This window comes from Procambarus clarkii, chromosome 33, assembly GCF_040958095.1.
Source record: "Procambarus clarkii isolate CNS0578487 chromosome 33, FALCON_Pclarkii_2.0, whole genome shotgun sequence".
Classification (NCBI taxonomy): Eukaryota; Metazoa; Arthropoda; class Malacostraca; order Decapoda; family Cambaridae; genus Procambarus; species Procambarus clarkii.
In genome coordinates, this window is record NC_091182.1 from 17236613 (window position 1) to 17251822 (window position 15210).

At 44.5% G+C, this 15210-nt stretch overlaps 2 protein-coding genes across 3 annotated transcripts in view; one reads left to right on the forward strand and one right to left on the reverse strand.

Annotated features, from left to right (window-relative positions):
• Window positions 1–1013, reverse strand: part of LOC138370862 (uncharacterized kinase-like protein D1044.1) — a 37105-nt gene extending 36092 nt beyond the window's left edge. The window contains exon 1 of the mRNA XM_069335469.1: window positions 861–1013. The gene's annotated coding sequence lies outside the window, so the exon portion shown is untranslated. The remainder of the gene's footprint in view (window positions 1–860) is intronic.
• Window positions 1014–8277: 7264 nt separating this feature from the next.
• The window catches only part of LOC138370863 (uncharacterized), a 138641-nt gene continuing 131708 nt past the window's right edge, over window positions 8278–15210 (forward strand). For both annotated transcript variants that reach the window (XM_069335471.1, XM_069335472.1), the window contains exons 1-2: window positions 8278–8570; window positions 9610–9695. In XM_069335471.1, the coding sequence (XP_069191572.1) occupies window positions 8303–8570; window positions 9610–9695 (354 nt within the window). In that variant the 5' untranslated portion in view covers window positions 8278–8302. The remainder of the gene's footprint in view (window positions 8571–9609; window positions 9696–15210) is intronic.

The window sequence follows — 15210 nt, forward strand, 5'->3', positions numbered from 1 at the left end:
TATATATATATATATATATATATATATATAATATATATATATATATATATATAAATAATAAATATATATATAATAATATATATATATATAATAAATATATAATATAATATATATATAATATATATTATATAATAGTAACCGCAGATAATACAAGATGAAAATTCCTTTTCAGACAAAGACAGTTATAGCTTACACGTCTACAATAGGTCCACTACGGGCTCACCATAGCCCGTGCTACTGGGATTTTTGTTCCAGGTAGCGAATATTAAAGAACAGTCAACAATAAACTTTAGGAATTACATATTGCTAAGGTTCACTACATCAGTCACAGGGATACTGTGATCAAGGCCATCTTCAATACATTTTGAAAAATATTTACCAAACCAAATTGTCGGCAAGTCATCCGATAGTTCATGAATGTCATTCACCCATCTTTGTCTCCAAAGACGTTCTTACATATTTCACCGAATTTCATTCTTAGTCAAGCCGATATTTCTAATAAAGTAAGATATGACGGTGATATTCTTAGACCGGGGAAAAAAAAAAAAGCCACAGATATGTGCATAGGATTTACTCCGCTTGTCAACGGGCCAGTAGTTAAACCCCCAGCAAAAATTTAATTTAAATAATACCCTTCAGTAGAAGGAACATTAGCTTACTAGTCATGTTACTGCGGCTGAATCTCTTTAAAACCCACGTCACTTACAGGTGCGGAAGCTCACTAATCAAATATAGTCATTAGCGTAACAATTACAGTGAAGCGCCAGAACAACCTCAGTGGGTAACCATGTTACAATAAACTAGAGGACAGGTCGTAAACACCGGATGACCCACGTTGTGAGCACCCAACACCAACTTACTTCTGCTATACGAGAAGGCCTTTAAGGAGGAGGCCAACTGTTGACGGAGAACTCGTCCACAACTATACATGTCCACCAGCCAGTAACGCGAGCCTCGAACTGCGCCTGGTGTCGGCCCACCTGTCCTCAGGTCAGTTTGTCCAACTGGCGGTCGTCACTTAAGACACTTAAGTTAAAAACAATAACTATTGTTTGTTCTCATATAAAATTAGTACCATTATATATCAAATTTCAACGTATAGTTAGGCGTAGACTAGGTTAGGTTGGGTTCTCTTGGCGGTTATTTGTAGTTACAGTACATCGGTGAACCATTTAAGAAATTGCAATTCGTACAGAGATCGTCAGCTGAGCAATGTTCGAACGTCATCAGTTGTGAGTCGTGTCTAACCGTTTTCCTTCATAAACAGGTGGTTTGACGGCTGTATTAACGAGCATTTGCCCTATGTTGCAGCACATCATCATAAACAAAGGGCAAAGTCGATTCCATGCACCCGCCTAACCCCTGTTTATGAATGAAAAACGGTTTATATACGACTCACAACTGATGACGTCCGAACACTTCTAAAATAAGTGCTTCGCTGACGACTTTTGTTCGAACCACAACGCTGTAAATGCTACACCCACGTACTACAAATACAATAATTCCCAACAGAACCTAAACACCTAACCTAACCAATGATAAATATGCACATTATGCTAATAAATAATAATAATAATTTATATTTGAGAACATTCCTTTATCGAATAAACAGCATGTTTATGCGAATTAATGTCAATTGATGAATGCGTCTTTGGGATCAACCGTTGGATGGAATGGACTTGGTCTGAGAACGGGTTGCAGCATGACGACGACGGTAATGATACCAATATGCCCTCTTGCAACTCCCTGACCGTATAGCACTTGACGTTATTATGTTGGGTTATGTGTGGAAATAATAACTGCATGACGCTTCATGATGCTTCATGCGGTTGGTACACGAACAAGGGGACACAGGTGGAAACTGAGTACCCAAATGAGCCACAGACACATTAGAAAAGAACTTTTTCACAGTCGTCAGTAAATGGAATGCAATAGGAAGTGATGTGGTGGAGGCTGACTATACAGTTTCATATGTACATATGATAGAACTCGAGAAGTTCAGGAATCTGTACACCAGTAGATTGACGGGTGAGAGGCGGGACCAAAGAGGCAAAAGCCCAACACCCGCAAACACAACTAGGCAAGCACACACACACACACACACACACACACACACACACACACACACACACACACACACACACACACTACTGATACCCCGAGGAGAAGTGTTCCAAGAGGGCTAGCAGACTTCTTCAATAGTACTTGAAGACTCTCAGCTTGTTCCCTCTCTTTAACCGATTTCTGATTGTCCAGGAACAACACTGGAGCACCAGTAGAGCAGGAGCTAGTCCACCGGGACCACAATACATTATCCAGGAACAACACTGGAGCACCAGTAGAGCAGGAGCTAGTCCACCGGGGCCACAATACATTGTCCAGGAACAACACTGGAGCACCAGTAGAGCAGGAGCTAGTCCACAGGCTCACAATACATTGTCCAGGAACAACACTGGAACACCAGTAGAGCAGGAGTTAGTCCACCGGGCCACAATACATTGTCAGGAACAACACTGGAGCACCAGTAGAGGAGGGGCTAGTCCACCAGAGCCACAATGCATTGGTCCGGCGTTCGAATCCCGGGCTTGGTGAGACGTTTGTCAACGTTTTACTTATAATATGAGCGGATGCCTCTGTCCGTCAGGCCTTGGTGGATAGATACGTGATGGTGAGCTAACTCATGTGAGCTGCGTTCTGGGGACGATGAGCCACTGACAACGGCCACCTTGGTACGCCGGACGGGCTTCCTATCCCACACAACACCAAATACCAAAGGGACACAATGTTAGAACATGAGCACGAGGGATATTAAAGACTGACGTTTGTAAGAGGCGAGGCAACGTTTGTTTACATACAGAGACTCAGTCACGTGTGTGTGAATACCATGATAACACTTTCCTGGGAGTGACCAGCTGCCTCTTGTGGGTCAGTAGTAGCTGCCTCGTGTGGGTCAATAGTAGCTGCCTCTTGTGGGTCAATAGTAGCTGCCTCTTGTGGGTCAATAGTAGCTGCCTCTTGTGGGTCAATAGTAGCTGCCTCTTGTGGGTAAATAGTAGCTGCCTCGTGTGGGTCAATAGTAGCTGCCTCTTGTGGGTCAATAGTAGCTGCCTCTTGTGGGTCAATAGTAGCTGCCTCTTGTGGGTCAATAGTAGCTGCCTCGTGTTAGTCAATAGTAGCTGCCTCTTGTGGGTCAATAGTAGCTGCCTCTTGTGGGTCAATAGTAGCTGCCTCTTGTGGGGTAAATAGTAGCTGCCTCGTGTTGGTCAATAGTAGCTGCCTCTTGTGGGTCAATAGTAGCTGCCTCTTGTGGGTCAATAGTAGCTGCCTCTTGTGGGTAAATAGTAGCTGCCTCGTGTGGGTCAATAGTAGCTGCCTCTTGTGGGTCAATAGTAGCTGCCTCTTGTGGGTCAATAGTAGCTGCCTCTTGTGGGTCAATAGTAGCTGCCTCGTGTGGGTCAATAGTAGCTGCCTCTTGTGGGTAAATAGTAGCTGCCTCGTGTGGGTCAATAGTAGCTGCCTCTTGTGGGTCAAGAGTAGCTGCCTCTTGTGGGTCAATAGTAGCTGCCTCTTGTGGGTCAATAGTAGCTGCCTCGTGTGGGTCAATAGTAGCTGCCTCTTGTGGGTCAATAGTAGCTGCCTCGTGTGGGTCAATAGTAGCTGCCTCTTGTGGGTCAATAGTAGCTGCCTCGTGTGGGTCAATAGTAGCTGCCTCTTGTGGGTCAATAGTAGCTGCCTCGTGGGGGTCAATAGTAGCTCCCTCGTGTGGGTCAATAGTAGCTGCCTCGTGTGGGTCAATAGTAGCTGCCTCTTGTGGGTCAATAGTAGCTGCCTCATGTGGGTCAATAGTAGCTGCCTCTTGTGGGTCAATAGTAGCTGCCTCGTGTGGGTCAATAGTAGGTGCCTCTTGTGGGTCAATAGTAGCTGCCTCTTGTGGGTCAATAGTAGCTGCCTCTTGTGGGTCAATAGTAGCTGCCTCTTGTGGGTCAATAGTAGCTGCCTCGTGTGGGTCAATAGTAGGTGCCTCTTGTGGGTCAATAGTAGCTGCCTCTTGTGGGTCAATAGTAGCTGCCTCTTGTGGGTCAATAGTAGCTGCCTCGTGTGGGTCAATAGTAGCTGCCTCTTGTGGGTCAATAGTAGCTGCCTCTTGTGGGTCAATAGTAGCTGCCTCGTGTGGATCAATAGTAGCTGCCTCATGTGGGTCAATAGTAGCTTCCTCTTGTGGGTCAATAGTAGCTGCCTCTTGTGGGTCAATAGTAGCTGCCTCGTGTGGATCAATAGTAGCTGCCCCGTGTGGGTCAATAGTAGCTGCCTCTTGTGGGTCAATAGTAGCTGCCTCATGTGGGTCAATAGTAGCTGCCTCTTGTGGGTCAATAGTAGCTGCCTCTTGTGAGTCAATAGTAGCTGCCTCTTGTGGGTCAATAGTAGCTGCTACCTCGTGTGAGTCAATAGTAGGTGCCTCGTGTGGGTCAATAGTAGCTGCCTCGTGTGGGTCAATAGTAGCTGCCTCGTGTGGGTCAATAGTAGCTGCCTCGTGTGGGTCAATAGTAGCTGCCTCTTGTGGGTCAATAGTAACTGCCTCGTGTGGGTCAATAGTAGCTGCCTCTTGTGGGTCAATAGTAGCTGCCTCGTGTGGGTCAATAGTAGGTGCCTCTTGTGGGTCAATAGTAGCTGCCTCTTGTGGGTCAATAGTAGCTGCCTCTTGTGGGTCAATAGTAGCTGCCTCGTGTGGGTCAATAGTAGCTGCCTCTTGTGGGTCAATAGTAGCTGCCTCTTGTGGGTCAATAGTAGCTGCCTCGTGTGGATCAATAGTAGCTGCCTCATGTGGGTCAATAGTAGCTTCCTCTTGTGGGTCAATAGTAGCTGCCTCTTGTGGGTCAATAGTAGCTGCCTCGTGTGGATCAATAGTAGCTGCCCCGTGTGGGTCAATAGTAGCTGCCTCTTGTGGGTCAATAGTAGCTGCCTCTTGTGGGTCAATAGTAGCTGCCTCTTGTGGGTCAATAGTAGCTGCCTCATGTGGGTCAATAGTAGCTGCCTCTTGTGGGTCAATAGTAGCTGCCTCGTGTGGGTCAATAGTAGGTGCCTCTTGTGGGTCAATAGTAGCTGCCTCTTGTGGGTCAATAGTAGCTGCCTCGTGTGGGTCAATAGTAGCTGCCTCTTGTGGGTCAATAGTAGCTGCCTCGTGTGGGTCAATAGTAGGTGCCTCTTGTGGGTCAATAGTAGCTGCCTCTTGTGGGTCAATAGTAGCTGCCTCGTGTGGGTCAATAGTAGCTGCCTCTTGTGGGTCAATAGTAGCTGCCTCTTGTGGGTCAATAGTAGCTGCCTCTTGTGGGTCAATAGTAGCTGCCTCGTGTGGGTCAATAGTAGCTGCCTCTTGTGGGTCAATAGTAGCTGCCTCTTGTGGGTCAATAGTAGCTGCCTCTTGTGGGTCAATAGTAGCTGCCTCGTGTGGATCAATAGTAGCTGCCTCATGTGGGTCAATAGTAGCTTCCTCTTGTGGGTCAATAGTAGCTCCCTCTTGTGGGTCAATAGTAGCTGCCTCGTGTGGATCAATAGTAGCTGCCCCGTGTGGGTCAATAGTAGCTGCCTCTTGTGGGTCAATAGTAGCTGCCTCTTGTGGGTCAATAGTAGCTGCCTCTTGTGGGTCAATAGTAGCTGCCTCATGTGGGTCAATAGTAGCTGCCTCTTGTGGGTCAATAGTAACTGCCTCTTGTGGGTCAATAGTAGCTGCCTCTTGTGGGTCAATAGTAGCTGCTACCTCGTGTGAGTCAATAGTAGGTGCCTCGTGTGGGTCAATAGTAGCTGCCTCGTGTGGGTCAATAGTAGCTGCCTCGTGTGGGTCAATAGTAGCTGCCTCGTGTGGGTCAATAGTAGCTGCTTCTTGTGGGTCAATAGTAGCTGCCTCTTGTTGGTCAATAGTAGCTGCCTCTTGTGGGTCAATAGTAGCTGCCTCATGTGGGTCAATAGTAGCTGCCTCTTGTGGGTCAATAGTAGCTGCCTCTTGTGGGTCAATAGTAGCTGCCTCTTGTGGGTCAATAGTAGCTGCTACCTCGTGTGAGTCAATAGTAGGTGCCTCGTGTGGGTCAATAGTAGCTGCCTCGTGTGGGTCAATAGTAGCTGCCTCGTGTGGGTCAATAGTAGCTGCTTCTTGTGGGTCAATAGTAGCTGCCTCTTGTTGGTCAATAGTAGCTGCCTCTTGTTGGTCAATAGTAGCTGCCTCGTGTGGATCAATAGTGGCTGTCTCGTGTGGGTTAATAGTAGCTGCCTCGTGTGGGTCAATAGTAGCTACCTCTTGTGGGTCAATAGTAGCTGTCTCTTGTGGGTCAATAGTAGCTGCCTCGTGTGGGTCAATAGTAGCTGCTTCTTGTGGGTCAATAGTAGTTGCCTCTTGTTGGTCAATAGTAGCTGCCTCGTGTGGGTCAATAGTAGCTGCCTCGTGTGGGTCAATAGTAGCTGCCTCACTTGGGTCCATAGTAGCTGCCTCGTGTTGGTCAATAGTAGCTGCCTCGTGTGGGTCAATAGTAACTGCCCCACGTGGGTCAATAGTAACTGCCTCGTTTGGGTCAATAGAAGCTGTCTCGTGTGGGTCAATAGTAGCTGCCTCGTGTGGGTCAAGAGAAGCTGCCTCGTGGGTCAGTAGTAGCTGCCTCATGTGGGTCAATAGAAGCTGCCTCGTGTGGGTCAATAGTAGCTGCCTCGTTTTGATCAATAGTAGCTGCCTCGTCTTGGTCAAGAGAAGCTGCCTCGTGGGGGTCAATAGTAGCTCCCTCGTGTGGGTCAATGGTAGGTGCTTCGTATGGGTCAATAGCAGCTGCCTCGTATGGGTCAGTAGCAACTCCCTCGTGTGGGTCAATAGTAGCTGTGTCACGTGGGTCATTAGTAGCTGCCTCGTATGGGTCAATAGTAGCTGCCTATTGTGGGTGAATAGTAGGTGCCTCTTGTGGGTCAATAGTAGCTGCCTCGTTTGGGTCAATAGTAGCTGTCTCCCAAGGGTCAACAGTGGCTGCCTCGTGAGGGTCAATAGTAGCTGCCTCGTGTGCGTTAATATTATCTGCCTCACATGGGTCAATAGTAGCTGCCTCGTGAGGGTCAATAGTAACTGCCTCGTGTGGCTCAATAGTAGCTGCCTCGTGAGGGTCAATAGTAGCTGCCTCGTGTGGCTCAATAGTAGCTGCCTCGTGAGGGTCAATAGTAGCTGCCTCTTGTGGCTCAATAGTAGCTGCCTCTTGTGGCTCAATAGTAGCTGCCTCGTGTGGGTCATGAGGAAGCTACGAGTAGAGACTACGGGAATTAATCCTCACGTCACTGGGAGACAGAAATGTTAGAGGGGACATGATCACCACATACAAGATCCTAAGTGGAATTGATAGGGTAGATAAAGACAGACTATTTACCACAAGGGCACACGCAGTAGGGGACACAGGTGGAAATTGAGTGCCCAAATGAGCCATAGAGACGTTAGAAAGATTTTTTTCAGTGAAGAGTAGTAGTGAAATGGATAGCATTAGAAAGTGATGTGGTGGAAGCTGACTCCATACACAGCTTCAAGTAAAGATATGATAGAGCCCAGTAGGCTCAGGAACCTGTATATTATTTGATTGACAGTTGAGAGGCGGGACCAAAGAACTAGAGCTCAACTCCCGCAAGCACAGTTAGGTGAGTACACACTCGAGGCTGAACACCATAACCGGTTACTGTACCTGGCCCCTGGCCTAGACCCCAACACACACACGAGGCTGAACACCTTAACCGGTTACTGTACCTGGCCCCTGGCCTAGACCCCAACACACACTCGAGGCTGAACACCATAACCGGTTACTGTACCTGGCCCCTGGCCTAGACCCCAACACACACACGAGGCTGAACACCTTAACCGGTTACTGTACCTGGCCCCTGGCCTAGACCCCAACACACACTCGAGGCTGAACACCATAACCGGTTACTGTACCTGGCCCCTGGCCTAGACCCCAACACACACACGAGGCTGAACACCATAACCGGTTACTGTACCTGGCCTCTGGCCTAGACCCCAACATAACAGTTATAGAAGGCGTTATGGAGCCTCCATGCTACTAGGTGGGTGTGGTAGTGGGTTTAATGTCCAGTAGTGAAGTATGTGCCTTTAATACATACTCACACTTGCTCATACTTCACATTAATAGAAATAAACTATATTAATATTGTTGAAGTGACTTGTTACTTGTGAATTATTTGTAAGTGAGACGGCCTCATGTGAGGTGAGGTGAATGACGTCATAGGTAGTTGACCCATCAGGCCAAGGTTGTCAAGAGGCGCGGCGAGCAGTATGGCGCGGGCCATCGCGGGGAGAGGTGCTGCTCGCCGCCCACCACAGGCCAAGGTAGTCAGGAGTCGCGGCGGCCAGTGTGGCGCGGGCCGTCGCGGGGAGAGGTCTGCTCGCCGCCCACCTCAGGCCAAGGTAGTCAGGAGTCGCGGCGGCCAGTGTGGCGCGGGCCGTCGTGGGGAGAGGTGCTGTTCACCGCCCGCCTCACTGATGTTACTAATTAGTCACCTGGACAGTGCTGTAGATCAGGTTACCTGCGCCAGGCTTACAGGCAAGTTACTCTAGATGTTTAGTTATTTTATTATATTGTTTTTTGTTGGTAGAACAATATTTGCTGATTTTCTAATTAACCATGGCTACAAAATATTAAAACTTTATTTAAAATAATTCAATTAGCTCTGGTTTACTTGTTAGTAAATATGATAGTGTAATATACCTTTTGTTTATTAGTAGACGCTTTTACCTTGCTCAAGACATTTCATGAAGCTTATTAAAACAAAATTAAATTCTAAAACGACTGCTATGTGATTAACTGTTCCATAACAGCGGCGTGAGTGTTAACTTTATAGTGAAATTGATCCTTCGACCAAAAGCAGGTGGAAAAAGTTTGCAAATTATTATAGTTAAATTCTGGCAGTTACAAGGTGTTTCTTGTGAATTATCAGACTTCAGGCTTTGAAATTTGGACCAAAGACTTTAATTTAGCAAGTGTCACTCTTCACCCCCCCCCCCTCGTCCATCCTATGTGAATGCAACTAGCCATCCTGACTAAGTGTCGTCCACGCTGCAGCCAACACCAGAGACGCCATAATTAACATTAACCTCCTGTGTAACTAAGCACTATATTTTGTCCAATACAAGTAAATATTAATGTATATTTATATAGTGTATAGGTCTGATAGTTGTTGGACATTATAGCTCCCGAGTGTATTCCAACCAGTCTCCCTCGCGTAATAAATAACTATGTATAATAATAGTTCACGTATGAAAAGCTATTTTAAATGAATCTAGTGTTAAAATGTATGAACTGTTGTGGGTCAGAGCACGGAGGAGAATAGATTGAGGACAAGTTGTGTGTGAAGCGTTCTTCACGTTCATGTTTGGCTGCCGGGTTAACGACCACTTGGCCGTTGAGAACGGTCTGTGGACGAGTCAAGTCTGAGGTTGGGTTTTGCCATTGTGGTAAGTCGGCTTTTTAGAACAACCAAAGTCTGACCTGATCGATTGTTTAGCGGGATATTTCTCAAACTTTACATGAAGATGTGTTCATTTTATTATTTTGAGGTATTTAATATAATTTGTAAATTCAGATATGTACGAGAGTGCATCAGTACAACGGCACTGCAGGAATGGTCAACCAGACCCAAGAAAGTGGTCTCGTACAACGGCACTGCAGGTATGGAGGGATTAAAGTTACTTGGAAAAACTTCCCTCGAATCGCAGTGGTCATAATGTAGTGTGTATATTCCCACAAGTACAATAGGTGAAGGGTTTAATAATTTTAATCATTTAACTCACTATACCATGAATCAGTGATCTTCTAATAGGTATAGTCTAATGTAATTTGTGCATCTACCACTTCCGAGTGGTAAACCATTCTTTTGGCCAGTAATTTGACCATTTAGTGGTAGGTAGTGTAACATGGTTAATGTTAATCTAACATTTTTGGGTACATTTCAATCCTCTTGCCTCCCCTCTCCATCCACCCTTCTGTTAGTCTCTTCTCTCCCACCAGTCCAATTAATTAGACAAAAATTACCCAAGAGGGTGATGCTTCAGCTGGGGTTAGAAGACTGTCCTGCGAGAGGAAAGTTATAGCATGAGGGTAAAGTGTCGGGGCAAAACCTAACAAGCTGAATATACCGTCGGGCACAGTTTCGGGAGGTTGACCACTTGGCAGCTACGTGGCCATCATCCGCATCTTGCACAAGGTATTGGTAGCTCTAGAACGCTGCAGCATTTCTACAGAACAGATATTGTGGTCAGGTGGCAGGCCCTGTGAAGTGTTAAAGGTGAACGTTTCTGGGTCTCCAGAACTGCGTAACATAGTTTACCTGGTTTGTTGTTAGTGCTAAGTTTCTCATTATTGCGAGAAGACTATATAATTGGCAGAGCTCCTATGACCACAGGATAAAAGGTTTTAAAGCAGGGACACCAGACTACTCAAGGGGTCTATGGTTTTGCTGGGAATGAAGCCGTTACTAATGTCACTGGGGGATGTTCCCTTTGTCCAAGCTAACAAAGGAGGCTCCGAAGGAAGCGAGTTCCAGGCCGGATGTTCAACGAAGGTTTCCTTCATCCAAGACTAGAGCGTGTTAACTTCCTTTCGGATGCTTTCTGAAGTTGTCGGAATATGCAACTTGGGTAGAACTTTCCTCTATAGACTGGATGTGTGTTCCCGTACAAAATGTTGTCACTGGAGAGGGGCCAGTTTCTTGGCAGCTTTTCCTGTGGTAGATTCTGGGCAGTCACTTGACTGCCCCAGAGCTCCTCCAAGCCTTTCCCCAGATTACTCTGATCACTAGTTATACATTTGACTCGGGTTCCCAGGGAGAAAGATAGATCTCTTGAGAGAGAAACTGGGTGGCAGGATGTTTATAAACGTGAAGGATTCAGACTTTGTAATAAACCTTTATGGACCTCTTTCTCCATCTATATATATACACACAGGTACCTAGGAAGGGCAGCTCCTCCAAATGGTAAATTTCAGGTCTGGCTGAACTTAGCCCATTCATGGATGGGTTGAACTGCAGTAAACTGTAGTAAACCAACCTGTCTTTTTCGACAAAGGTCAAATGCTAGTTTCCAGCATCCGTTCTCAGGTTAGGCTTATTGGTGGTGACTGCCCACCCCTCCCCCTCCTTCCCTCCCGGTCAAATGTATTTATCCGGTTTAAGTGTAAACAATTGGTTGTCATGAGTTATTATAATTTAAATTTCAATGTAAAGTTAGGGGGTAGGTTAGATTAGGTGTTAAGGTGCTGTTGGCTATTACCTATATTAGACGTGAAATGAAAGTTAGAGCTTTGGAATTCTAATAGGTCGCCAGCTAGGCACTGAGACGTTCGCACACGATCTATTGAGTCAAGTGTAAAAGCTCGTCTTCGTAAACAAAGGCTAAAGTACATTCCATACACCTACTAACCCCCCCCCGCCCCCCCAAGGTTTGAATGAAAAACCTGTTTTCACATGTCTCGCCTTGAGGTGTTTTCGAGGCTTAGCCTCACTGCGGCCCGGTCGTCGACCAGGCCTCCTGGTGGCTGGACTGGTGAACCAGCCCGTTGGACGCTGCTGCTCGCAGTCTGACGTACGAATCACACTCTGGTTGATCTGGTATCACAACCTGGTTGATCTGGTATCACAACCTGGTTGATCAGGTAGGTCACGACTGATGACGTTCAAACATATGTCTTTAACACTGATTCGTTGACGACTTTTGTTCGAACCACACTGCTGTAAATGCTTCACCCACGTACTACAAATACAAATAATTGCCAACATAACCTAAACACCTAACCAATGCCTAATTATGCACCATATACTAATTGTATAACAATATTTATGCATTTATTATATACTGCTTATCACATAGACCAACCAGGTAGTAACACTTGCACCAGAGAATCTTCTAAGGAACCAAATCTTTTGTATGGGACTTTACCTCTTTTTGTTGTACCAATATTTTTTCTCCGTTGTATGCATAGTCGTTGTCTCTTGTTTATCTCGTATCTCTAATTCATTTTTTCGTAGTGACAGTCTTCAAAAATGTAATGCCCCTCTGAGGCTAATGTTACAATTGGCGGTCATTCCATGGGTTGTCACGCATTGTTGAATCAGTTGACCTGGTTCCTATTTCGGGGGAGAACCACAGCCTTCTCTGGGGGAGGGGGTGGCCCCTGTTACCAAATACCCGCGGGACATTACATGGTCTGTTACATCTATAGCTGCTTTCTAATGTAACTGGTCCTGGTGACCAGGCGTCTCCTTATCTTGGTCTGGGCCTATCGTTGTCTCCAGCCTGTTTGCTTTATCAATTATTTCTGTTCAATCAACAGAATCTTTTATTCAATCTTTTATTCTTTCAATCGATAAATATACTTTCTGCTGTGTCCTGGGTGCCTGCTGTAAGAATCTTAGTCCTGTGTACTCTTTGAAACCTATAGTCAAAGTCCATAATTCATCTAGGTCTGCTCAGAGTACTAGTTCCATCATTATCACATACAAACAAGGATAGAACAGACTTCCTGGTTTCATGTTTTCTCTCAGTTGATGCTATTGATGAGTTCTGTCAGTAGTGCTTGCTGCACAATCCTGGCTGTGAAAAAAAAAATAATTTGGTCTAGTTTTGCTTTGCCCAATTATCTAGTGACCTAATAGACGAATAGCAGATAAATGTGTAAACGAATGTGACGGGAAACGTTGGTGGTCGTGCAGTCTCTAATTCCAGTCACAAAATGTTAACAAAATAAAAATTAAACTGCAAAGGTGTCTTCAGTGAGGTAAAGTGTAGGGTAAAGCAGAGGAAAAAAAAAAACATTTAAAAAATACTTTACTTTAAAAATAAATTAAACAAATTACAAAAATATCCAGGCTTGGCTCTAATACAAAGTGTGCAAAACAAACAGGTTAACAATCAAATTTACATTATGGTTAGATGCAAAATAAAGGTGTAGGATACTATGGGCTAGTCTAAATCCGTTACACCACAAATGGGTTAGCAGGTCTACTCAGGGGAGCACACAGGAGTAATCTAACTCATGTTGGGCAAATACGCCTAATTTATACAGAATATTGGCCGGGCAGATGGCGATGGTGACTTCTTTAACTTTTAACCGGCTGTTAAACTGCTTGTTTCGGAGGGTGTGGTCTCCCAGCGACCCAGGTGTTGAGGTGGGTGAGGGTCGATGGGGTAGGTAGACTGGTGGTATTGTCTAGACGTCTGGAAGTAGTTCTTGTTGTTCTTGGCTGCAGTTCTTAATTAAATAGATGTGAATGAGTAGAATAGGTGATAATGGAGGAGGCCGAATCTCTTCCTAGAGATTTTACCGTGACAAATAGCAATTCCATAAAGTAATGTCAAGGTTTCATGGTGTCGTGGACTAGTAACAAGGAAGGTTAGACCTGCCTTAAGGGGGCGTCTGCTTGTCAGGTAAAAGTTGTTCAATGTCAACCAATATTATTTGACTAGTTGTATATGAAAAGTGCTGAAATTGTTCCAAGTTTCAGTACTGCAGCGTAAATAGAAAGGGAGATTTTTTTTCAACGTTTTTTACACATTTTAAAGTCTACACTTCAGAACACACGTTTCAGATATAATTATTGACACTTTTCTGATACACTAGCATATAATAAAGGACCTTGAGTTATAGAATTTCCAAAACATCTTTAGTTTTCCTAATACAAATGTTCAAAGTTCCCCCCAAAAATGTTGCAAATATGGCATGTTTATTGCTATTATAAAATCAATAAATGAACTTAGAGAAAGTTGTAAACTCCACAATGTAGACATGCCCTCCACATATACTGTGTAAGTTTCATGTAAATTGAATAAAAAATGAATCAGTTTTGTAAACGTTTGTGTCAATTGGAAAAAAAAAACAGAAATGAATAAAGTAAGGTTCTAAAATCTGTGGCTGAGGTTGACATCAACCAATTTTCTCCAAAATTGGCATCCTTACAGATAGGCTTACGTACAGTCAGGTGTGTAAGTTTGATGCAAATTGACCAAAAAAAATTAAAAAAAAAATTCTTATTTTTGTTTCAATTAAACTAATTATAATTGTTTAATATATGCAATTGTGATAGCAAAGAGTCATAGCTATGATTCATTTGACACTTTTGATTGATAATCGATTTGACCATTTTGGCATAATTTTCACAACTACTTCAATATTTTTTTCTCCCTTCCTATTTATGCTACGATGCTGAAACTTGGACCAGATGAAACACTTTTCATATAGAACTTGTCAAAAAAGTTTGATTGAAATCGAAAGAGTTTTCATTTTTGCATTTTTATAACCAGCCGCCTCCTTAACGTGTGAGTGAACCCTTCAGACCTGGGTGCACGAAACTAACCCTCTAAGTTCTCTCCCTATGATTGGAACAACAGAGTGCCACTGATGACTTGCATAGTCTCCTCTGGTGATCTGGGCGTGCAACAACTCTTGCAATATCCTTGGACAGAAAGGCAGACCTTGGTCCCAGACCAGAGAATACAGGAGAGTGCACGGATGGATGTGCACTCCTGTAGATTCCACGCTGATATACATCTGGTCATACTCACCCAACTTAACACAAGTGAAAATCCTTTCTCTCATACAGGACAAACTTGTGCCACCTCCTTACTCTTCTGGGTGATATAATCATTAATGTCTGTGCAGTCTTTCTTTTTGAGCTTTGCTACCTGTGTTATATTATAAATTTTGTTTCCTTGTAATTTCAATTTAGATATTGCAGGCTTTGGCTTTCTGGTCCCTTCCCTGAGCAAGTTATCCCTTCTTTCACCATTTATTTAAACGTAAATACAGTGTTCTCATTCCCATGAATCTTCGAACTTTATTTCCCATGAATGTGAATCGTTCAGTGAATTCGAGGTAAAGTCAAGCTGGTTAATCATTACGTGTTGATTACATGTTGGATTAAAACGTTTGTCATGTCAAATAGTTTAGCTCGCTCGCTGTGCCACCATATGGTTCTTGTATCTTTTAATGGGTGGAGTCCCTATGATTGGAAGTCGGAATCGATTTTTAACAGGCGACAGTCTGCCCTTTCAGTTATGGTAGGAACTGCAATGGTTGTCATTTAATGGAGGGTTATATATCACAGCTACTATCTTTGGTCCTGCCATCGTCATGGTGACTGTTATGTAGTCTCTGAACTCCTCGCAGCCTGGGATATCAATCTCCTGGAAAC